The 26,200-nt window shown below is 41.5% G+C and overlaps 1 protein-coding gene across 1 annotated transcript in view; it reads left to right on the forward strand.

Moving 5' to 3' along the window:
- Positions 1-26,200, forward strand: part of PXDNL (peroxidasin like) — a 360,062-nt gene that overhangs the window by 313,123 nt on the left and 20,739 nt on the right. The window contains exons 18-20 of the mRNA XM_049633716.1: positions 4,461-4,595; positions 7,623-7,831; positions 24,278-24,380. Coding sequence (XP_049489673.1) covers positions 4,461-4,595; positions 7,623-7,831; positions 24,278-24,380 — 447 coding nt within the window. The remainder of the gene's footprint in view (positions 1-4,460; positions 4,596-7,622; positions 7,832-24,277; positions 24,381-26,200) is intronic.

Here is a 26,200-nt window from a genome sequence, read left to right on the forward strand (position 1 = left end):
TAAAAAACTAGAGCTGACATTCTCCTGAGTAATGCAGATGAATGGGTAACAAATGTTTGGAGAACTTACTGATTTCAGACCTCCCTCTAATGTGGTTGGAGCTCAGTATTGTTATTGTTTCAGACATACTCCAGAAATGATTAATAACTTACTCAATACAGTTCGTACCTATACTAAGTGTCTTTAAAAGGCTCATAGTATTTCCTGGAGCTATGCAGTGAGCCACAATAAAAGCAGTAAGTTACAATAGGGATAGGAGTGGAATGGTTAAAAGGTGAAAAACAAATCCATATCAAAGGACTGACATTAACAAAGCCACAGTTACACTCTATGAGAAAGTTCAATGTTCTAATTTCTAAAACCTCAAACTACCATTTCTTTTATGAGCTCTTAACAATTCACAGACTTTTTTTTTTTTTTTTTTTGAGAGAGAGGAAGAGAGTGCAGGAGAGCAGGGGAGGGGAAGGGGGAGAGAGAGAGAGAGAGAGAGAGAGAGAGAGAGAGACTCTTAAGCAGGCTCCGTGCCCCACTCAGGTTCTGCCGTCTCTTGACTGTTAGATCATGACCTGAGCCGAAAGCAAGAGTGGGAGGCGTAACCGCCTGAGCCACCCAGGAGCCCCAGAAACATTTCATTGGAACACATGAATAACACAAGTATGGCAGCTACCATGATTAATATTCAGAGGTGTATGGAAACCATAGTGAAGACAATAAAATAAGAAAGAGGTAACTACTGGAAAGGATAAAATAAAACTGTCATAATTATTTTTTGCAAGTTCTCTACATATAAGGAATATAGGAAAAGTCAAATTGCGATACCAAATGAGGAGAAAGGACTAACAAAAGTTGTGCAATGCGTTAGGAAAGAAAATCGGATAGTTTCTAGAGAACACCTAAGAAATAGAGTCATGTATCTCATTCAGGAGAAGCAATATTCAATAATTCAAATGCGTCAGTATTCTCCTAAAATGATGTATTCGTTGTAATTCCAATTAAGATCTTAATAGTTCTTTGTTGTGGCATCCGCAAGCTGATTTTAAAATGAACTTCGTAGAGAAAATGGCCAAGAAGGATCTGAGTGATTTGATGTTCCAGTTAGCAACACTTATTATACAGCTTTTAGTAATTAACACAGTGTGATATTGATTCACGAATAGACAGAAAGACTGAAAGAATAGAAAGCCACACCAAGAAATGTGCTTACACGTGGAACCATGATATTTGAAAGTACTGCCGTGCAAATTAGTGAGAAATGAGAACATTCTCGGTAAGTGGTGCAATAAAAATTGGCTATCCATGGGTAAAAATGAGTATGGATTCCTATCTCACATCACATATGAAAATCAATTCCAAATAGACGAAGGGCTTACATCTGAGAGGCAGAAGTTTAAAACTTAAAAAAAAAAAGTCAGAATATCTTTATGGCATTGGGGAAGAAAATGGTTTTTTAAGTAAAATTAAAAAAAAATACCACCTACAAAAAATTGAGAAAATTGACCTTAAATTCAAGAAAATATTTTCATCAAAGTCGAACATAATGAGAGGGATTAATAAAAAAGGTCCCAAATTTGGAGGAATACATTTGAACATAGATAACCATGCATTAGCATCCAGAATATATACAGAACTCCTAAAGTGAGAAAGAACACCACCCAATAGGAAGATGGGAAAAAGACATAGTGTAAATAGGCATTTTATGTAAAAAAAAAAAAAAAAAAAACAAAACTCAATCAATATGTAGCAGATGCCCAACTAAATAATCAAGATAATGAAAATCCTAGTGAAGCACCTATTCACACCCATCAGATGAGCACAAATTCTACAAAGTAGATATATTGTCAAGTTAGCCTTAGAAAAACAATGGTCATTTGATTCTTTGATTCGGCATCTCTTAACGTGGCTTCCTACAAAACTACGAGACTACAAAGAAGACACATCCAAAAACACATGACTTATACATTCAGAATTCGTAGGAGACAACAATGGCATCAATTTCAAATTGCTTCAAGTTTGAAAATAATCCCCAGCTTCCAACAGAACTTCCATTGGAGCTCCACCTCCATGCAAGTGTGGGTGTGGAGAGAAGGATGGAGCATTCAGAAATCTCTGTGGACCAACGAAAGGGCATCGGCATAGATGAACTACAGGAAAGACGAAATCTCTCTAGAAGGACAAAGTCCGACAGTAAGTGCTAAGTCTACATCACCGAATATGGCTCCAAATACAGCTCTGGTGTCTACACCAATCCGAGGGCCGAAAGTAACCAGAGAGAACCATTTTTAGGGACCGAAGGAGATAAGGAGAGAGGGGACAGTGCCCCTTCATATCCGACAGGAAGCTAAAGTAGAATGAAGTGAAATGAAGAATGCCTAAGGAATGAAAGAGAAATAAAGTGTGCCAGTGTCTGCTCTCCCCTGTTGCCACCAACACTGCAATCAATGATGTGTCCTGCATGGCAGTGACGGAAAGGTATGCTGCCCAACTGGAAATCCACTTCATGAAATGCCTGGGCGAAGAGGGGGCGGGGGACTTCTTTCAAATAAAGCTATGGAGCAAGAAAACAGAAATGCAAATCAAAACATTACAGAGAAAAATTCTCCCGGGGGGAAAAAAATGGAAGCAGAAGGAATCTATAATGCAACACTTGAATCTGAATTAAACAAGCACTCAAACACTCAGACAAGTACTTGGAGATATAAAAGCCCAGCTATCATCAGAAAGTAAGAAAAAAGATGCAGGAGAAGGAGAAGATCAGGGGGAGGGGGAAGGAGGAGGAGGTAGGAGAAGGAGTAAGAAGGGTCGCAGCAATGACACTGAACTAAACTCAAAAAAAATGTTGAAGAAATTCAATGTGCCAAGGGCACTACCTATTAAAGTTGAAGATATGCATGTGGATATGTATCACATACAACTTCTATATGCTTATTATGAGCCCATGAACTGTACATATATTTTAGGCAGTTTGGCATTATCTATTAAAATTAAAAGTGTCTGCATTTGAAGAGTTAGTGTTGGCATGTTCTAGAGCAGGGATCCGCAAACCACAGCCCATTGGCCAAATCTCACCCACCGCCTGCTTTTGTAAAGAAAGGTTTATTGGAACACAACCGCGTCCATTTTTTTTATATGCTATCTTTGGCTGCTTTGGTGAAAAAGGGAAGAGTTGACTAATGGCAAAATGTGGCACACACGCTGAAAATATTTGCTATCGTATCCTTTGTCATAAAAATTTCTAGTCTAGAGAGACCTCTGTCCGTATGAAGAAACATGGGTGAGAACGTTCATAGTAAAATGTTGAAAACCACAAATATTCATCACCAGTAGAATGGACGACTAAATCGGAAGAGTATCCAAGGGGCCACTCTAGGGCTGAGAAAAGGAACTAGCTGCAGGGGGGTACAGCAACAGGACGAATCTCCAAATAAACCGTGGTGTGAAAAGAAGTATGAACATTATGTTTCCATTTGTGCCAAGGTTAAAGCATATGAAGCTAAAGTATATGGAGTCCATGGAATCGTACGCATGAAATAAAGTGTTAAGGACAGGTCAAGTTGTTCCCATGTTTAGGAGACAGGGAAAGACGGTCTCAGCAGCTCTCACATGGAGTCTCATGAGTACTGGTCATGTTTTCTTTCTTTAAGTGGATGGTGTGTCCAAAGCTGTTTGGCTTAAATTATCATTAGCATTATGATAGTTTTTAAATTTTAAAAATCACTTCAAATCCCAAATCTAAGGATCATTATCTTTTTATTTTGATTTTTTTTAATGTATATTTTTGGGAGACAGAGAGATGGAGTGGGGGGAGGGGCAGAGAGAGAGGGAGACGCGGAATCAGAAGCAGACTCCAGGCTCTGAGCTGTCAGCACAGAGCCCGATGTGGGGCTCGAACCCACAAAGCACGGGATCATGACCTGGGCCGAAGTCGGACGCCCAACCGACTGAGCCACCCAGGCGCCCCAAAGGATCATTATCTTTTTAGCAAGAAAGAAATTTATCTAATACATTAAATTATTTCCACAAACTATTTTTTCACTCTGTTTAGCATAACTATCAAATACACTGACATGGAAATTTTTTAATGCTTAGTGTATTTGCTACATGTTTCTAGAAGAATTAGTTGGATATAGATCTGCACACACACACACACACACACACACACACACACAGAGTTATAGTCCATATACTTACAGGATAATTAGAAAGAAGAACGCAGTAGATCTTACATGAATGGTGTTAAATGCTCTTGGTTGGGCCACTGCTCTGTTCCTGGCCAGCTGGGTGATCCCTGAATTCTTCCGTCATCTCAGCGTTGTTGCCTGTGAAATGAGAGTAAAAATCATCTCTGCCTTTCTTTTTAGTGTATATAAAATGCAAAAATTGCTTTGCAGTCCTTAGTATAAATAATTCTGTGAGTGTCACTTTGCCAGTCCAGCGTGTGATGTCTGTCTGCTTGGTTTCAGGTTGTACGGCTCTCCAGGCAACATCGACCTCTGGCCCGCCCTCATGGTTGAAGACCTGATCCCTGGTACGAGAGTGGGACCAACACTTATGTGCCTGTTTGTTACCCAGTTTCAGCGGCTAAGAGATGGAGATAGGTGAAGAATTATGTTATACTTCTCGAAGATAACAAAATGGGGTTTTTCTCCCAAATCATGCATTATAAGTATGAGTCTGTACTTCCTATGGTTTAAGATATACTGAATATGAGAAATAACAAATGGCATCTGGTCACAGAATTTTTCTGACCGCTGATAATACCAGATGGCATTCATTTTTATAAGTTCTTGTAAATCTTTGTAAGGAAGGAAGAAATAGACTGACTAGGAAGGGCATAGAAGTCAGTAGTTAAAAGAATGCACCAGAGGCGCCTGGGTGGCTCAGTCGGTTAAGCGTCCGACTTTGGCTCAGATCATGATCTCACGGTCCGTGAGTTCGAGCCCCTCGTCGGGCTCCGTGCTGACAGCTCAGAGCCTGGAGTCTGCTTCAGATTCTGTGTCTCCCTCTTTCTCTGCCTCTTCCCCACCCGCACTCTGTCTCTTAAAAATAAGTAAATATTTAAAAAAAAAAAAAAGGATGTGCTAGGGGTACCTGGGTTGCTCAGTCCATTGAGCGTCCAACTCCGGCTCAGGTCATGATTTCCTGCTGTGTGAGTTTGAGCCCCACGTCAGGCTCTGTGCTGACAGCTTAGACCTGGACCTTAGCCTGGACCCTGCTTTGGATTCTGTGTTCCTCTCTCTCTCTCTGCCCCTTCCCGCTCATGCTCCGTCTCTCTCTGTCTCTCAAAAAATGAATAAACGTTAAAAAAATATCTTAAAGAATGCACTGGACTATGACGTGCACAGCATATCACCTGAAACCTGTTGCCTCATATGTACATACAGTCCATCGAACAGTAGTACCCCGGGGGCATAGATTGTGGCAAGTGTAAATGATGTTGGTGGTGCAGGAGTTCACAGCAGGCTTGAGGCCCCATCCCTTCATCCTCGTGGGAGACCGGTTGACCCAAGACCAGACCTCCTCGCAGAACTATGTGCTGAGGGCACTTACTAGTGGAAGAATAACTGGGGCTTCTTCCTAAAAATCTCTTGGTTTGGCTAAAGTATCTACTGTGGATCAACTTGAGTTTATGAAATCATGACAGCTGGCAGGAGACGGAAGTTAGCGTAATCTCTTTGTTGCAAGGCTAGCTAGGGATAAAAACGAAGAAAACTGAAAAACTAAGCAACCCTCGCCGAGTTGGCATGGGACACACTATTAGCTCTCCTCTGTTACTTGAACCAACTGTGTTCCGGGGCCCTCGCTGTATCTTCTGGATCGTTAGTACAGTCTTGAGTAGGGGCTAGGATTCTTGTGAACCTGTTCGACAGTTCAACATTCTGTATTATCACAGTGATTATATATTTATACAAAGGATTTAAACACTGCCTAAAACTTAGTTTTTTTTTAATTTTTTTTCAGTGTTTATTTATTTTTGAGACAGAGAGAGACAGAGCATGAACGGGGAGTGGTCAGAAAGAGGGGGAGACACAGAATCCGAAGCAGGCTCCAGGCTCTGAGCTGTCGGTACAGAGCCCGACACGGGGCTCGAACTCACGGACCGCGTGATCATGACCTGAGCCGAAGTCGGACACTTAACCGACTGAGCCACCCAGGTGCCCCTAAAACTTAGTTTTTAATTAAACTTACACTAAAAACTATTTTTTAAATTTTTTAAAAAATTTTTATTTAATTTGAGAAAGATGCAGAATGCCAGTGGGGGAGGGACGGAGAGAGAGAGAGACTTTCAAGCAGACTCTACACTGTCAACGCTCATGAAACTGTGAGATCGTGACCTGAGCCAAAATCGAGCTCAACTGACTGACATAGCCAGGCATCCCCAAAATTATTCTTTATTTAAAATTTTTCTTCCCAGTCTCTTCTATTTATGAATTATATTATAAAGAAAGTAGTAACAGATGTAATTCCTTTATTGCACATTGGCCAACATTCAGAGTACAGTATTTCATTTTCATGTTTACAAATTAGTTTTGGCACTCTGGATTTATTGCAGCACATAGCTGTGCTAATATGTTCAATCGATAATAATTTAAGAATATATGTGGTCAAAAACTAAGCAAATTTCGGAAAGCTTTGTGGGTTTTTTTGAATAAACTGTTTTCTCCATGTGTATTAGTTTACTAGGACTACCATAACCAAGTCCAAAAGACTGGGTGGTTTAGATAACGAATATATTGTCTTGCAGTTCTGGGGACTGGATCAAGATGGGGGGTGTTGATCCCTACTGAGGACTCTGTGGCCTTGTAGATGGCCAACTTCTCCCTTTGTCTTGACAAGGTCTTCCTTCTGGACCTGCCTGTGTCCGTATTTCCTTTCCTTGTAAGGACACTAGTCATAATGGATTATAATCGTAATCCCCCCCCCCCCATGACACCCTAATGACCTTATTTTTACTTAACCGCCTCTTTAATGGCCCTGTCTGCAAATAAAGTCACATTCTGAAATACTGGGGGCTAGGATTTCAACGAATGTGAATTTCGAGGGGACACAAGTCAGCCCATATACCATGTGAATGGTAACAGCCTTTGGCTTCCTCTCTTCTGTTGGGTGCCCAGCTTGAGAAAAGTGCTTGCAAATATTCCCTGAAGGAATGAACAAGGGCTCACTTTAATAGTGTTTTTAAACTGTATTGTTTTTTAATTGAAAATCGAGTGTGTTTATTCTAATTATCTAATAGATATAATCAACTAGTATGTATTAATGATTAAAAAGCACTATTTCTCTTTTAGGCAAACATGTCAGTCTTAAAATTGTTCAGGTAATTTTTAAGGCTAGCTTATGGAATTTTAGATTAGAAGACGTGCTTTTCTTTATTTATCTTTTAACTTTGCAAAGCTTTATTGAATCGTTTTGTAAAACATGAATAGAAAGCAATCGTTCAAAGCAGGGGATTTAAGGACTGTATCAACACCGGAGGCAGTTGAAAGAGTGCTTGGTTGGAAAGCAGACAATCCTTTCGGTATCTTTGCTCTCCTGGAGCTCTGCCGCTGCGCTGTCGCTGCTGGGCCCGCAGCTCAGGGCCCTTCCGGGAGCCTCACTGCACGCTTCTCCCTGCTGGCCACCAGGTTCTGGTATGAGAACCCCGGAGTGTTCACACCCGCGCAGCTCACTCAGCTGAGGCAGGCATCCCTGGGCCGCGTGCTCTGCGACAACGGCGACAACATCCAGCAGGTGCAGGCCGACGTGTTCGTGAAGGCGCAGTACCCGCAGGACTACCTGAGCTGCAGCGAGATACCGCAGGTGGATCTGCGGGTGTGGCAGGACTGCTGTGAAGGTGGGTGCGCGGCGGCCGCCAGCGTGGATCTGCGCAGGCGCGCCGGTGTGTAGCCGGGTGTCCAGGTCTACGCCCCTGAAACAAGGGTGCGCGCGGGAGACCGCGCCTGCGCTCTTCTCCCTTTGGACGTCGGGAGGATGCTGGAGAGGGCCACGGGAAGGCCAGAGTGCATCTCCCCCAGCCTCCTCAGAGTGGGGAGGGGCCCGGCAGTGCGGGGTGGGGCTTGTCATAGGGGGAGGGGCCCGGCAGTGTGGGCGGGGCCTGTCGTAAGGGGAGGGGCCCAGCAGAGCGGGGCTTGTCATAGTGGGGTGGGGCTTGTCATAGAAGGAGGGGCCCAGCAGTGTGGGGCGAGGCTTGTCATTGGGGGAGGGGCCTGGCAGTATGGGGTGGGGCTTGCCATAACGGGGAGGGGCCTGGCAGAGCAGGGAGGAGCTTGTCATAATGGGGAGGGCCCTGTTGAGTGGGGAGGGGCCCGGCAGAGCAGGGAGGGGCTTGTCATAATGGGGAGGGGCCCAGTAAGGTGGGGAGGGGACTTGGTCGTCCATCTGGTCTCTTGTTCTCACTGCCCTTCAGATGACTATGGCAAACATCGAACTCCAGTCATTGGTACTGCAGACGTCTACTTCCTGGGGGTCAGCCGAGTAGAGAGAGGAGGAAAAAAAAATCATAGCAGCTCAGCTATTTAGACTATTTAGTCTCTCTAAGATGTTGCAGGCATGTTCATTGGAAATTTGGGGATGTCCTGATAGAGAACTTTGTCTAGTGATACAACATAATTTGCCACATCTACCATACCACGTTTTACGAGCCAAACTGTAACTAAGGTGCTTTATAAGCATGCATTTTGTCATCACAATAACTCTTAAGAAATGTAGCTCTCTTCTCCTTTAATAACGACTTCAGCTCAGGACATGATCTCACAGTTCGTGGGTTCGAGCCCTTCATGGGGCTCTGGGCTGGCAGCTCAGAGCCTGGAGCCTGCTTCAGAGTCTGTGTGTGTCTCTCTCTCTCTCTGTCTGCCCGTTCTCTACTCACACTCTCTCTCTCAAAAATAAGCCAAAAAAAAAAAAAAATTAAAAAAATATGAATGTTGAACCAAAAACACAGCAACACCCGAATCAGTTTCCTTTTTCTCTATGGTGGGTTTTAGGGGACAGAAAAAAGTCACTTAGTTCTGTGAGGGGGAGGTGTAGTTTTCCTCCCCTCAAGTTCTTGGTGATGATGGCCAGGAATAATGAAATATTTCCGGCTCTCCAAAACATGGGACGCAGGGAGGCGACGTGCACGACAAGATGAATGGCAAGTAGTAACACTCCTCTTGCTTTTTCTCTGTCCTCAGACTGGGCACTGAGCCCACTGAACAGAGGAAAAAAATAGATGGCATGGCAGGGTGTGGGCCACGGTGAAAATAGCTGTGCTCTGGATGGAAGCGATGACTCAAGTCCAGGAAGCAAAAGCTGTGGTCCCATTATGCCCACATGTGCCTTTTCTAGATTCTCATACCGCCAGCCCTGTGTTAGGTGATTCATAGGTAACACCTACCTACCTCATAATCTTGGTGAGTCTTTCAAGGTGAGTATCATTATCCCCACTTCACAAAGGAGGAAAATGAGGCTCCTGGATGCTAAAGACAGAGTCTGAGGTCCCCCAGCTGGGATTTAAACCTATGTATGGCCAACCTGAAGGCCTCAGCTCTTTTCTCTGTGAGCACCGTCTCCTTGGAGCACCCGTGGGACAAGAGCACAGCACACGCTGTGGGCGGGCACCAAATGAGGGCACCCCACCTCTTCCACCCTCCCTTTCCTTCAGCCCTGTGGCTCCAGTGTATCAAGTTCATACATCTCAGGACCAAGAGGAGAGCTCCTCTCGTTACTTAAATTGTAATGCGTTTCTTGCTGGCAACATTTGTTAGGGGAAATGCAATGCAAAGATTTAACAGACAAGGGGAGGAGAGAATCTCGAGTGTGTGAAGCATTCTTATTATTAAGATCCTAGGGCGCCTGGGTGACTCAGTTAAGCTTCCAACTCTTGATTTTGGTTTAGGTCATGATCTAAGGGTCAAGAGATGGAACCCTGAACCAGCAGAGCCTGCTTAAGATTCTCCCTCTCTCCCTCTGACCCTCCCCACCGCTTGTGTGTGCGCTCATACACTTTCTCTCTCTCTCTCTCTCTCTCAAAAAAAAATTTTTTTTTTAACATATAAAAGATCCTAATTTGTGGTCTTAAGTCATAGTAAGAATGCTCTTTCTCTGATAACATCTCAAAAATACCTGGAAATTAATTAACCAGTAGCAAATATCTATCAAGAAGTTGGATAGAAAAATGATGTATCTTCTTTTATGGCACTGTCATTTAAAAACATTTTTTTAATGTTTGTTTATTTTTTAGAGAGACAGAGACAGAGGGTGAGCAGGGGAGGGGCAGAGAGAGAGGGAGACGCAGATTCCAAAGGAGGCTCCAGGCTCTGAGCTGTCAGCACAAGAGCCCGACGCGGGCTCGAACCCGTGGACCACGAGATCATGACCCGAGCTGGTCAGATGCCTAAGCCCCCGAGCCACCCAGGCGCCCTTATGGCACTGTCATTCTTAAAACCACACGTGGCCACATGGTAACAGACCTCTTCCCTCCACAATGGTGAGAAGTCATTTCAGGAGCAAAATCACCTAAGCAGACACATAAATCATCGCGTGAGGAATCTCAACGTGTTTGTCGTGAGAACCCTTGTAAGTAGATGCAGATTTTATATCTCCTTGCGTTTTTGACCCACAAGCATATTTTTTCCCCCAGAAAAACTAATTAAAAGATGTTCTTTAAAATGAGAGACTTTAAATAAAGACATTTGGCAACTGCTCAAAAGTGGACCCCTTATTTATGGCGTAAGCTTCTCGTATCTCCCAGTTAACAGCAGCATCCAAGTGTTTAGAGGCAGATATAACGATTCAAATCACTGAGAGTTGTTTTGTAGATTGTTGCTGTGTCCTTTTCCTGAGGCCAGACATTGTAGTGGTCTGCGTTAACTGGGGCCAGAAATGTATCAGCCACATTGTGTCCCCAGCTCAGACCTCAAGTTGTTACTTGCCCAACGCGTTAGTGGATGTATTGAGAGGATGTATGAGAGGACCTAGAAATCACTATTTATACTAATCATTATACTTGTCTTACCCGTGTTCTCATTCCTGTTGAAGAATCCTTCACTCTTCTCTGATTCTCTCATTCTCAGATTAAGATGAATACAGTAAGGGTGCTTAAGTGATTTAATTGTTTTAACCGACGTTGTCCTAGAGAAAAACGGAGCCCTGTTTGGGATTTGAACAGCCCCTCCAGGCGATCTTAGTGGTTTATCTTTATTAGAAGGAAAGGTATTATCAAACTCACCCTCAAGTAAACTGTATGTATTTCTTTTGAAGAAGAAATTTTTTTCAAGACGATTTCTTTGCTTCTGTTGCCCATAAATAGTGGCTTACTGGTGAATACTGATTATCCAAAGTTGCAAATTTGAATTTAACTACCAAAAAAAAAAAAAAAAAATCATAGGGAAATTGTTCCTGTCCTAAATGCACAAACACATTCCAAAACAGTAATAATGTAAATGCACTTGAGGTTTAGATAACTATATATTATTATTCTTTGTAGGTAGAAGGCATAAGACCTAAAAGATGGACGCGGGACTTGAATGTCACTTAGAGAGCTGCGATGCTGTGCCTTTGTGTAGGCTATGAAGTGGTGCAGTAACTCAGGGTATCGAGTTGCATTTCATTTTCAGTTTGCATGTCATTTGTCATATTATGTCATACATTTAGGTTTGTTTCACACCATTGTATCAATATCCCTAAGTCATTAATGGGCATATTTGCGTATGTCAACATTTATGTAGCTGTTTAAATACCAACGCTGATATTCCCCCAGGCTGGATTATATACAAAAGAGTAAAGTTGCTTTGTTAAAGGATATATGTTTTTTAAATTAGAAAAAATTTTTTTAACATTTACTCATTTTTAAGAGACGGGGAGAGACAGAGCATGAGTGGGGGAGGGGCAGAGAGAGAGGAAGACACAGAATGGGAAGCAGGCTCCAGGCTCAAAGCCATCAGCACGGAGCCCCACGCAAGGCTCGAAATCACGAACCTTGAGATCATGACCCGAGCCGGAGTTGGACGCTTAACCGACCGAGCCACCCAGGCGCTCTGCCTAGATGTAATTTTTCTTATCAACTCAGTCTCAAACTTAGTGAGCAGTTTCTTCGACAAAGGGAAGTGTGAATCTCATATTCCTTAGTTACTACATATATATATATATATATTCCTTAAATATTGTATAAAATATATTTTTCTTTCGAAATATCCTTGGGCGTCAGGCCTGCACAATTTACCCTCCAAATCTTTTTTCTTATCCTTCCTATTTCAACCTCTTATATTTTGCTAAATGTTCTGATGTATTTTTTGCATATGACCACTGATATCAAATTCATTAATTTCAGTCTCAACAGGAACTATCCTCCCTTTCAATTGCTCTATACTTTCTTAGTTCCAACATCATCTAATTAAGCTTTAGGAAGCTTTTCTCCGCATCATTTGCCCTGCCTTCAATTCCTTCACCCTAATTCTCTGTCTCTTCTGACCCGTGGGTATATCGTCTCCCATTCTTGCCTTGGCTCTGCGGTTCCTGGAAGGGACACTTACTTTTCCTCTCTTGGATCATGGGGGATCAGGTCCGGTTGCTGACATTACCTCCATGGCCAAAAAACCTTGCAGAAGGTGATCAGCCTCTCCCAGGCTCCAGGAAGGCAGCCCATCTCCCCATGATGGTCTCCACCTTCTGAGAAGTGGAGATCCCCAGCAGAAGGGGCAGAAGCTGTCAGGGAAACCACAGAAATCTCCATGTCAAGTCCTTCGAGAGCTGAGCTGCCTAGTTCTCTTCCCAGGCTGGACAGCTCCCCAGATGCCAGGGACCCCTTAGGAGGACATGGCCTTGCCCTTTCTCAGGGCCTCAGCGCGGCCCTCTGCGGGCCCTGGTGCATGCATTGGCCTGCAGGGTCCCAGGCAGCGCCTCGTTCCCCGGGCGGGAATCCCTGCAGTTCCTAGGGCATCCTCCAGGGGGCAAGGTAGGCACGTTTCTTCTTGCCTTTTGTTGAGCAAGACCTTCTGATCAAGGTCTAAGCTCTTTGGGGGAGGCATGGGTTCATGAGCTGTCCTGTGTGACAGCGTTAACCAGCAGATGTGGTTGCTGAAGGTCGTGGAGGTTCCTGTTTAATCATTTTACGCACACTTTTGTGTGGGCTAAAAACATACTGAAGCAAGCTGTGAGAAGGCTAGTTTTGATCTGAACCTAAGGTAGGACCTGAAACTCAGTTACAAAACCCTGGTGTCTTTGAAGATGAAAAGCCTTCTTATGTAGAAACTCAGGAGTTACCACAAGGAAAAAGCAAAACACATTTTAACTGTTTACTGTGTCCTTCGTGCTCTCTCCTGTCCCGTTGTCTGGGCAGATGTAAATCCCACGGTCTCTAAGCCTGTTTTAAGAGACTGTTTCATTTAAAGAGGACTTATTAGGATGTATTTTTAATATTGTAGTCAGATCAAACTTCTCACAGGTTTCTATTTGGTCATTTTGTTTCCTTGTGGAGAAACTTGGGATATGACATCTATTTGTTAAAGATGATTATTTTTTCTGCAGTACATCTATCTGTTCATTAAGTAGACATCCCTAAACTCCCCATTTTCTTCATGTTGCATGTTTACAGTTGCTTCAATATTCTGATTTTGCAAGTTAGTTATTTTCTAAGAACCCTATTATAATTTATCCAATTCTTTATTTTTAATTTATTTTTGAATTTTTAATGTTTATTTACATTTGAGAGAGAGAGAGAGAGAGAGAGAGAGATACAGAGCATGAGCAAGGGAGGACAGAGAGAGAGGGAGACACAGAATCGGAAGCAGGCTCCAGGTTATGAGCTGTCCACACAGAGTCCGATGTGGGGCTCGAACTCACAAACCATGAGATCATGACCTGAGCCGAAGTAAGATGCTTAACTGACTGAGCCACCCAGGTACCCCTGATCTGATCCGTTTCCTTCCAGACCCAAAATAAATCCATACATCCCTCTGTTTAAAAACAAAAATCACACAGCTAAACTCCAAAAACTTAGGGACACCAGGAAAACTTGCCTAGACATCTTGTTAGTTCCATTTGGTCATTGCCTACTTTCTGCCTTTTGCCTTGTGGGTTTCTTTCTCTGCCCAGCTTCTCTGCCTTATGGGTTTATTTCTCTGCCCAGTTTATTTGACACATAGGTTTAAACCATCCGCTCTGTTGACTCCGATTCTGTCAATATGAGCAAACTACAGCTAAATATGTGTGAACTGATTTATTTGAAAGTATCTAAAGACAACTGGATGCCGTCTACCAGGATGATCTGCTTCAGGAACCAGTCACTCAAGGAACCCGTAATTTGAACAGCCGCTGCTGTTAGGATCAGAGAATGTGGGAGAATGACTAAGACAACATTGGAGGCGTAGGCTGGTTCTGATAACAAGATGCATGTGTTTGGTACAAGGGATACAGCAGAAAACTAGGATGCTTATGAGTTAGTCTTTAAATCTAGCACTCTGGAATGATTACTATTGGTATGGAGTAAAGAATATTCTAATTCAAATCATGGAAGATTCTCGTAAAGATTATTGTACCTACTGTTCATGAGATTTCTCTTTTTCTGAGTACGTGAGAAAAATGCTATTCAGACATGTCCTGTCTATAGACACGTATGTCTGTATTATGTCAAAACAACTTAATAGGTTGATTCAGAGTGTATATAAACATCAGGCCAGTTTGTGGAGACAATCATCAGATGCATAAATTGCTTGATTTGGTGTTACTTTTACTTCAGCCAGCAGGAAAGTAGGAGTTCGATGCCATAGGTATGAGCTAGAAAACAGTAAGTTCTTACCAAAAATATGGAGAAAAACATGAGGAACAAAGAGAGGTCCAGAACAGAGCCTTAGCTGTGGAAGTTATCTTATAAGGAGCACATATTCAAAGTATTAATTGATTTGATTTGATTTGATTTGATTTGATTTGAAGGACTGAGAATCACTGAAACCTTGCAAGGGAATTGCTAAACTTCTAATTATCAAAAGATCATAGCAATCAAGATTAGCCAACGACAGAATGAATAAATTTAATAAGAAAGTTACAAATCTTGGGATGCTTGGGTGGCTCCATCAGTTAAGTGTCTGATTCTTGTTTTCCCCTCAGGTCTTGATCTCACGGTTCATGGCTTCAAGCTCTGCACTGGGCTCTGTGCTGATAGTGTGGAGCCTGCTTGGGATTCTCTCTGTCTCCCTCTCTCTCTGCCCCTCCCCTACTTACTTTCTAGCTCTCTCTCTCTCTCAAAAATAAATAAAAAAATAAACATTAAAAAAAAGAAAGTTGAGGGGCGCCTGGGTGGCTCAGTCGGTTAAGCGTCCGACTTCAGCTCAGGTCATGATCTCACAGTCCATGAGTTCGAGCCCCGTGTCAGGCTCTGTGCTGACAGCTCAGAGCCTGGAGCCTGTTTCAGATTCCGTGTCTCCCTCTCTCTCTGACCCTCCCCTGTTCATGCTCTGTCTCTCTCTGTCTCAAAAATAAATAAACGTTAAAAAAAATTAAAAAAAAAAAAGGTCAACAGACTTATTTTACCAGCACGTAAGATAATGCAAGATTTCTTAGATTTTCATTGAAATTTAATATAACTCTTAACATAATTTATAAAGCATAAAACATTTCACATTATATTTCTACGTTCTTTTTATCCCTTAGTTATCTTAGTTATAGGTCTTCAGAGCTAGAGATAACCTGAGAGATCATCTGATTTGAAAAAACCAAGAGACATGGGACGCCTGGGTGGCTCAGTTGGTTAAGCATCCAACTTCAGCTCAGGTCGTGATCTCACAACTTGTGAGTTCCGGCTCTGTGCTGACAGCTCGGAGCCTGGAGCCTGCTTCCAATTCTGTGTCTCCCTCTCTGCCCCTCCCCGCTCATGCTCTGTCTCTCTCTCTCTCTCAGAAATGAATAAACTTGAAGTATATATATATATGTATATATATACATATATATATATACCACTTCATTTTGAGATGAGGAAGCAAACACTGCAAACATCCGAGGAACCTGCTCTCGTTATTTATTAGCACAGCTCGGGATAGAACACAGATCTCAGGTTCAAGTCCAGGTTTTGTTTTGGTTTCTCCTTTTCTTACCCTGTAGTGTCATAGCTCGTTTTGTTTTCTCTCTACTTTCTGTAAGTCCCTTTTACCCGTAGTAAATATAGGAACCTTTCTTTAGCTGGATGCCCTTCCTTTTTAGAATCCTGTACTAACATTGTAAATGCAACACTCTTGACATTTTACCAGCAATTTAAACTAATTTTTAGTATCATTTAATCAATAGATCAAGAGCCTTTGCATAATATTGTAGACCTCACAGATGCAAATGGCAATATTCACAAGTCCTTATTGCCAGCCCACGTATTTCAGCAGACTGTATAATTGGCACATTTGTTTGTGCCATAAATCAAATAAATCTCACTGTACTGATAAAATGGATTTTACATAGAGCAGAAAACATTTCCTTAAGTATCAAACAGAAAATGATTTATTCCCCACTCATTTTAGAAATTAAAAATAACATCTAATGCAGGTGATGTATTAAGACACCATGCCACTTGACTAAATAAAACTTCTTTGAAATAAAACAATTTCACAAAGAGCCAACAGATGTATATTTTCTCCTGGGATTTATGGAACCATCTGGTCTTGCAGTTTCCAGCTGCATCGTTTACGTTAAGTTCTGTCTTTAAAGCATCAAGTAACTTTAAATACAGTATATTTTACATACAAATGTAAACATGTTTATGTTTACTCTTGACTTTAGTTCAAATAAATTGTGCTTATGTTTGTAAACTAATGAAAGTTTAATTTCTTCCATAAGAGACTGATTTTATTACCATAATATTTCATGACGTTATGGCTGTTTCATGCTTAACTTACAAAAAGCCTTCAAAGTGTTGCTAAAGAAGTAAGATTTCAGCAACTCCTATAAAGCTTTAATGAACTAATTAATTTGCAACAGCGTTCTCAGGATTGTCTTTGAAAGTTGTTGCTGTTTCTAATAGCGTGCCTTGGGACATCTCCCCCCTCTCCTTGGCTGTGCTGGTGTAGTCTTTTCTATGAAAAGCGTGTTGACCTCGAGGTGAGAACAAACCTCATGAGCGGGATTAAGTTGCTCTGAACAGCCCTGAAAAGATACAAAATATGATGTGTTCCAGTGGGGATACAGTTAATGAATCCAATTCTACTGATACTATTGACTTTACACGCGGCGTGAGGTATTCACTGGAAAATGACATCTCGTAAGTTCTGAGGATATTGAGTTATCTTCCAAATACAGCCTTCTGCATTTATTTACAATCTGTGACATCCCAGTGGGGAAAAAAAGTCTTCTATCAGAAGTAGGTTGTTAAATAAGCATGGTTCCATTAAGTTGTTTAAGTTAGGGAAAGGCCTCTTAACCCCCAAAATTTGTTTTTCTGGTAACCAAGTCCCGTTTAGTGTTACTGTAAAATTAAAAAAAAATCCTCATTCTATTTAGAATTATTAGTGATGTTTAAGTATTGACACTGATAGTGAAGTGTGGTCCCATGAAGTATTAAGTTATTTACCAGTAACAAAGGATGTATCCTTGGCAGATCACTAGGGGAATACGATCAACTATGTAGAAACTAAAGGAAACACTGATGAACCATAAGCAAAAATTAAAGAAAGCTAGTAAGACTCATATGTAGCTGAAGTTTCAGTGTACTAAGAGAATTATTAAAAGTAGAAAAGTCTTAGCTGTATCCAAAAGCAATTTTAACTCTACATCATTACAAGACACATACATAAGCCAAATATTTAGCATGTATAAATATAAAAGCATAGGTAAAGTAAGTCAGGCACATGAAAAGATAGAAACATGAGTGGCAATAACAATATTTTAAAAAGTTGAATTTAAGGAAGAAAGCATTAGTGGAAACAAAGTCTACTTTTATTTAACAATCTATAAGTGTCACAGTTAGAAATGCTAATGTGTGAAATATCTCAGCATCTATTTAGCACACTTCAAAGGAATTGTATTTGAATATTATTGATGAGATCAATTTATAAGAGGTAATATCTGGGGCACCTGGGTGGCTCAGTCGGTTGGGCGGCCGACTTCGGCTCAGGTCATGATCTCGCAGTCCGTGAGTTCAAGCCCCGCGCCGGGCTCTGTGCTGACAGCTCGGAGCCTGGAGCCTGCTTCTGTTTCTGTGTCTCCCTCTCTCTTCCCTTCCCCAGTTCACTTTCTGTCTCTCAAGAATAAATAAACACTAAAAAAAAATTAAATACAATTGTTACTTAGGCATTTTTAAATCATTTGAACAGATAGTTTGTCAAGAAGGTAATGAAAATTAGGTGGAATATTTAATGCTTCAATAATAAATTAATATTTTAAATAAGGAACACTTTAGTTTTCTAAGGCTGCCATAATGAGATACCCCCGGCTGGGTGGCTTGAAGAGCAGACATTTCTTGTGTTACCATTTTGGAGGTCAGAAGAATTGTAGGTACTGATTACAGGACGCGAAGGAGACTCTGTTCTCTGCCTGTCCCCCGGCTTCCCGTGGTTGCTGGCATTGACATTACTTGGCGTCTCCTGATTCGCCCCAGATTCTACATTCATCTTCACATGGGTTTCCACCTGTGTATCTGTGTCCAAGCTTCCCCTTTGTATAAGGACACCAGGCACACGGGATTAGGACCCACCCTCCGTCAGTGTGAGTTCTTCTTAACTAGTTACATCTGCAGTGGCCCTTTGGCCAAATAGGGTTACAGTCGGAGGTACGGGGGATTATGGGTTAGGACTTCAACATATGAATTCAGGGGGAGCATCCTTCAATCCAGAAAAAATGCCTTTCTGTTGTTTGAAGCCAATGCGTGGTAACTTGTTACACTGCAGTAGACAATTGATACAGTTGTAAGGTGAAAAGAAAATGGAATGCTGATAAGCGTATGAAGAAATATCCATGGTTTTCTGCTGTGACCCCTCCCTTCAAAACAACTGGGAAAGTTCAGTATTGCTCACTAATTCAGATGAAACACCATCTAAAGATAGGAAATGTTCATCTACTTGGTTCCTTCATAGGAACCAGGAGCTAGGAATTAAAGTTGGCTGTTGTATTATATAAATACAGTATAAAACCACAACATTGAGTAGAGTTGTTCTCAAACTCCCCCCAAAATTGATTGTCATTTTTATTATGTTTCTTTAAGTTTTTGTCTGTACCTTTTTTTTCCTTTTTCTCTTCTCGCCAGCAAATGAGAAGCGCTAAAATGTTAAGACACAAATGCCGAAGATAACTTAAAACAGTGTTACATATTTTTGCCAGTTTTTAAGGCTGTCATCATTGATATATTTTTAATATGTGTAATGCAGCATTAGGACACCGATATTCCAGAGTTGCAGGGTTTTGATCAATTCACGGAAACGTGCGACTGCCTGAATCACGGTGGCTTCACTTCCCCTACTTGAATTTTATTTGTTCACCCATCAAGGAATGTCCGTCCACTCCAATGAGTGAGAATACCCAGGCCTGTTCCTAAGGCATCATGCTGAATCCTCTGACTTCATTAAATCAATCATCAGTGTCTATACCCCTTGTCCTGACATGTCTCCTTACCATGTGTCCACCTCTGGGCCAGACTAGATGGGGTCTAAGTTCGGATATGACTCTTAGGGACATTATTAGATTCTACATGCCTATTGAAATAAACTTTCCTTTTTTCAGTACTCACTGCCAAGCAGACTAACACCATGTTTCTACTCGTTTAATTTGATGGTGCATTTAAATAGCAAATTGTTGCTTTTGTACAAATTCAGCAAATTGTTCTGTGCTGTTTTTCACTACAAAGAAAAAAAATCCTGAAGTGTTTTTACCAATGATTCGGGGAGCGGGGGGGATTGTTTTTTAAACTCACTTGGAATTGCCTTGAAAAAAAAATCTGCCTACAAACACATTAAGTTTTAATTCATTCAAGGACATTTTTTGAATGCCAGTTGTATGCTTATGAACAAAAACATTTATAACTCTGACATTATGCAAAAGTTGTTTATGAACTAAATAACTCACTTATCTTATTCTCTAAAATTTATTCCAGAAATAAGGGCCATGTTTGAGCTTCCTCTGTGCCTGGCATTCTTGCCGAGTGCTTTGCTCCTCTTAGCTCATTTAATCCTCTCACCAAGTCCATGGGACAAATTGTGTTACCGAGCTCTGTACTGATGAGAGCGGAGTCAGCAAGTTCAAATTGCTTATCCAAACTAATATGATTGAAATGTGGAAGACGTGGTACAAAGCCAGACAGTTTGATTCTTGCAATCAAACTCTTAAACACAGAAAATGACAAGAAACTGGATATTTAAAAATAATGGTTCGTCCTCTTCGATTTCATTCATTCGTTCATTCAAATATTTATTGAGTATGTATCATGTGCAAGTGCTGTACTACGTGTTGAGGATAAACTGGCCGGTAGGACAGAGCCCTCCTCTCTGATATCTTCTGAGCCAACGGCGAGTGGTAGATAGGTGTGCGCAGAGCGTTAAGAGAAGGTGATGAATTTCCATCTCACCTGGTCTTAGCAGTTCAAGAAAGGCTTCTTAGAGATGGTGACACGATACCTGTGGTGTTTGTTACTCGGGTGAGATCAAATAAAGTTGGCGCTGGGTGGTGAGCCACCAATGGCGCCGTTGAGAGAAATGAAGAGAAGGAGATGTGCACACAGGGAAGGATTTCTTTTGGTTCAGTAAAGATCTAGGCCTTGATTCATAGGACACAGGCTAAGGGATGGGTTGGGGAGGACAGCGAAGGCTGTGGCGGATGGGAAGTTCCACATACTGGCGCACGCACACATTGCCTGAGGCTTCTTGGAAACGAGCCATGTTGCTTTGTCTTCATCCACACTTCCTGATGCTATTCCTGAAGCAGGAGCTGCTGTGTTTATTTGTGCCCCAACCCCAAGTCATATGTAGACCAGAAATTTGACAATACTTTTGAGCCGATTTGAATTCAAGTCATTAACTAGCCCTATTCATTCATTCATTCATTCATTCATCTATCCGTTCATTTCGTTAACAAAGAATGGTACCATTATTTTGAAGTTGCACAAACATATCTAAGAGTTTTAATCTTGTTATTTGTATATTTCTCATTCTTTGGTATAGTGTAGCAGTTAAGAGTTTGGACTTTTGAGGGGCGCCTGGGAGGCGCAGTTGGTTAAGCTTCTGACTTGGGCTCAGGTCGTGATCTCGCGGTTCGTGGGGTTGAGCTCTGCATCGGGCTCTGTACTGATAGCTCAGAGCCTCCTTCAGATTCTATGTCTCCCTCTCTCCCTGCCCTTTCGCCACTCAAACTCTCTCTCTCTCTCAAAAATAAACATTAAAACAATTTTATTTTTAAAAAAAACGTTGGACCTTTGAGTCCAAATGTCTGGATTCAAATCCTGCCCCTTCTGTAAAAGCTGGAGTACCTCAGAGAAGATAGTGTAACTTCTCTGTGCCTTAGGTTCCTCAAGTTCACAATAGGGATAAAAATATCCACCACACGTTATGACAAAGTTTCAAATAACTAATTGATGTCAAGCCTAAGAACAGAGTTCGAACAAGTGTATATACATATTTATATCAGATATATAAGCAGAGGTGTAAAACCAAAGAATCTACCAAATTAACATACTGTTTAAATTCAGATGTTGTTTGCACAAGAGCCAAATATTCAGCAATCAAGGATGCTTTGCTTCTTCAGCTATATATAACTAGGGATACTACCAAAGTGAATTTTTTAAAAAAAGGATGTCAGGACTCAAACAGCTGCCACATTAAAAGACCTGCATGGTCACTGCAGCCCTAGTGGGTTGCCCACCCAATCCTCCACTGATAGAAACTCTCAGTGCTCCTTCTCTGGTGAAACACGGGTGGGGGGAGTGCTTGTCTGTGTTTCTGTCCACATAACGTGCAGTGCTGTATGTCTGACATTACAAAGACCACTCTTTGCCTTTGGGTTTTATGTATATGACCTTGCATATTCTGTTGGTGCTTTAAAATACATTCTGACGTTCTGTCTCCCAAAAAAAAAAAAATGAAAGACGATAGATAATGTGAGTTGACCTGCAGTCCCTTTTCTTTATAGTTTTTCCTTTTTAATGAGAATTAGAAGGGGAGATACTTGCTTGACTGGAAATGCCATGTTTTTCCACTTGCAAACTCTTCAACACTAAGAACCACACCTTATTCCTTTCAATTTTCCCTGCATTGCTTAGTGTAATACCTTCGTTTAGGAAGTTCTACCTAAATATTCATTGACAAAAATGATATATTGTTCTGAAAGAGAAAAACTAAGTTTTATTACATGAGTTAAACCTAATGTTTTTAGGTGGGTTCTTTTTGTTCTCATTCCTACTTCTTTGTTTCTCACCTAGATCTGCAAATATTTATGGATGGCTGATTATTGATGAGGTGCTAGGTTGAGGCAGTGGTGTAAAAATAAGCATGTATAGATCTGTTAGTGTAATGCATAGATTTATGTATAATGTCTGAATACTGTAGTTTCAAAAGTAACATAAGAAACGGTTTCAGCAACATGCATTTCCCACCAGTTGATCAGCAAAGCTGCCCAGTTGAGGTAGTTGCCTAGTTGAGGTCATTGCTACAGTGACACCTCCCTTCTTGACTACTTCTGTGTCCCCAGGAATTCTGTAGTTTCATGTTCCTCCTTGATTGTCTGAAGTCTCCCACCTGTCCCGGGGCTCACCCCCGTTGAAGTGACTCAGACTTTGGAATAACCCATTTCTCTCCGCTTACTTACATTTACTGGTTTTTTAAAAAAGTTTTTAAACATTTGTGTATTTTTTGAGAGACAGAGCATGGGTGGGGGAGGGGCAGAGACAGAGAATCTGAAGCCGGCTCCAGGCTTCGAGCTGTCAACACAGAGCCCGACGTGGGGCTAGAACCCACGAACTGAAGTCGGACACCCAGCCGACTGAGCCACCAGGTGCCCCCACGTTTACTGTTTTTAAGTTGTATAAATAATGACTTTCTCATTGAAAACTGGGAAAAAACAAAGGAGGTAGAATAAGAAAAAAGAAATAACAAATGTAACCAGTGTTCTAGACACATCAGTGTTACCATTTTGACATGTTTTCATTTCAGTTTATTTTCTATATGTTTTAATATTGGTGAGTTCATACTGTATAATGAAGTCTTTTTTTTTTCATTTTGTGTCAAATTTTACAGAATTTGCAGTTCATTATGTTGTTTGAAAAACTCAGCCTTCAGCTTTGCTCAGCAATTTATCATGGGCCACGTTCCTCTTGATTTTAATTTTCATATACTTAAGGTGAAGTTGTAAGTTGTCTTTACTCCCCCTTCCCTTAGAAATAACTGGATAACTGCCCAACACAAAAAGCTATAGGGTAAGTCCTTGTTCCCTTCCAATTTATGCTGCCCAGTGTAATCTTTTAGTTTCAACTGCATGGTGAAATGCTCTGGGATAGTTACCATGTTCCTCTTCCATCTAGTTTTTCCACCAGTATTAAAAATTCCTTTATTTATTGGTTTGTTTATTTATTTATTTATTTATTTTGAGCTTTAGTAGTTTTGCTTTCTGGAAAAGTAGGTTCTTCTATCGTTGTTTTTTCTTCTTCTCAATATACCTAGTTTCCAATCCAGCTATTTTCAGATGAAATTTAAAGGGCATTTTTTGTTGTCGTTTCATATTTACATAACAATTTTCATACCGTTCTCCTATATTTTTTTAATTGTGGCGAAAAACACCATTACTTCTACACAGAACGTGAAATCTCCCGTGCTCACTAACCATTTTATGCGCACAGCCCAGTCGTGTTAACTCAGTGCACATTGTTGTGCAGTCAAGATCATTTAAAAAAAGCTCGTCTTGGGGCTCCTGGGTGGCTCGGTCGGTTAAGCGTCCAACTTCGGCTCAGGTCATGATCTCCCAGTCCGTGAGTTCGAGCCCCGCATCGGGCTCTGTGCTGACGGTTCAGAGCCTGGAGCCTGTTTCGGATTCTGTGTCTCCCTCTCTCTCTGACCCTCCCCCGTTCATGCTGTGTCTCTCTTTGTCTCAAAAATAAATAAATGTTAAAAAAAACTCGTCTTGACTTGGTAGGCAGGGTAGATAAAGTAACTTGAAGGGCTCGGAATTTCAAGCAGTCTGTCTACCGCAGTTTTGTTCCTTTCCTCATTGTCAAGTCCTCCGGTGAGCCGTGTCCTCGGCCACACTGCACTGACTGAAGGGCCTTGCACCCCCCTCCTCAGCTCAAGTGCTAATCAGGACGGTGATGCCAATGTCACACGACGCTCATGTGGATGCTTTTCCCCCACAGGCTGTAGGAGCAGAGGACAGTTGAGAGCATTCGCACAAGAGTCTCGAAAGAAACGCTCTGCTCAATACAGCTATCCTGACGAGCAAGATAAGGACTTGCGTGGGTATGTACAGAAGTATTTAATTTCTTTAGGCTGTTTACTAGAGATTTGCTTCAAATGTACAGTTTGAGGGGTTTTATAGGAACCACAGTCGACTCATTTACATGCAGGATAACTTACACGAAGATGGACAAATAAATAAATTTTGTGATAAATATGGGTCCCTTTTCGCTGTGAACATCATATCCAGGGCAGGCTTGGCAGTAAATGCTTCTCAACAAAGTACAGAACATTGCACATCGTGAGTGTTATTTTCGATTCCTTAAATCGCATTATGGATATTGCTGTGTTTTAAATTCTTTTTGAAAATAGGAAACTCAGCATATTGTTTGTAGGAAAAGCAATAATGTTTATCAAGTTAAGTTGAGTTTAGTTCATGTACAGTCGGTTGCAAGGAAGGTTTAATTTGTGACCAAGATGGGATATTTTTGAACTCTTGGGAAATCAGGAAATGTCTATCTTGTTACTTTGAAATTTGTTAGGACTTGTCTTGTGACACTTACATACGAGCTTCGTCTATGGTTACTTCTTTGCAACGTTTCTCCTCACATTGTCTCAGAAGCTTCTGAACACGGAAACAGGATATATTCAAGTAGCTCCTTTTCACTGAGTAAATATCAGTAGATGCTTGTGTAATTAAATTACCCAAAACAACAAACAAACAGAACCTTTGTAATTCACAGCCCCCTAGGAGGGGTACGTTGTGACCACACACTAATAACTTTGTCCTTCATAGCAGCCTCCTAAGTATTCTAATTCAGCCAAATTCAAAGTACATCATTGAAGTTCCTGTCTTCAATTAAAGTGGGAATTTGTGAAGTAAGATTTACTTACTGTCTTGTAAGATTTGCCGTCTAGGAGGGGAGGCAGGGTCATCTGATGAGAGAGACGGGTAAAGGCTTCAGATTCTGGCACAGGTTCATGGCGTTTCCACTACATAATTCCAAGTCATGTAAAATTTCAGAATCTCCGCTTCCTCGACCATAAAATGGGCGGTACTTTCTGGGATTGTTATGTTGGGAATACGTCTATGTGAAGCACCTACTGGTAATGTGGGATGTGGCGTTTTATAGGCATTCCATAAAAGCCAGGATAGCAAATGCTGTTCCAGTGCTCACTATATGCCGAACATTCTTTTAAATACTACGCAAATAGTAACTCATTGAACAAAAGCGCTCGTGCAGGTACTGATACGAAATCGAATTCGGATGCCGTGTGGTTCAGAACAAGGTGTAGTTAGTTCTTCTGGGCCTTTAGCCTAGGCAGAGGCAGTATCTTGCGAAAGCGACTAAGGTTTTGATGAAGGTTTAGGGCTTACCAGTGTGGAAGAACAGTGAGCGTAGTCATGGGAGCAAAGAAAAGTGAGGTGTGTGTTTGGAGAGTGGTAAGGCTGGAGTGTCTGAACGAGCAGGTGTGTTCAGTGCTTAGGGATGAAGAGCATTCCGGAAGAATGTTCTATAAAAGGAGATGGAGGCAGAGAAAGAAAGGGCTTTAATTCCAGGCTAAGGAAGGAAACCTATTCCATATGTTCCTGGGGCCCCTTCTTGCAAGATAATTAGACCACTGACCAGGAGCTGGAGCCCCAGTGAGAACCATCCGTAAATAATCTAAGTGGCAGGAAACAGTCACTGGGCCGTTACGTAACTTAGCATTTCATTTGCTTTGTAATTCACTCTCCTCCATGACATGCTTCACCAGAGAAAACTTGGAAATAGATGTTGGCCCACATATTTGCAGGCGGGTTTTCTTTTCTTACAAGATGTCAATGGGGATGTGGCTCTGACAGTCACGTCCACACCTATGTGGCAAGGACAGCACAGCCA

This window comes from Panthera uncia, chromosome F2, assembly GCF_023721935.1.
Source record: "Panthera uncia isolate 11264 chromosome F2, Puncia_PCG_1.0, whole genome shotgun sequence".
Classification (NCBI taxonomy): Eukaryota; Metazoa; Chordata; class Mammalia; order Carnivora; family Felidae; genus Panthera; species Panthera uncia.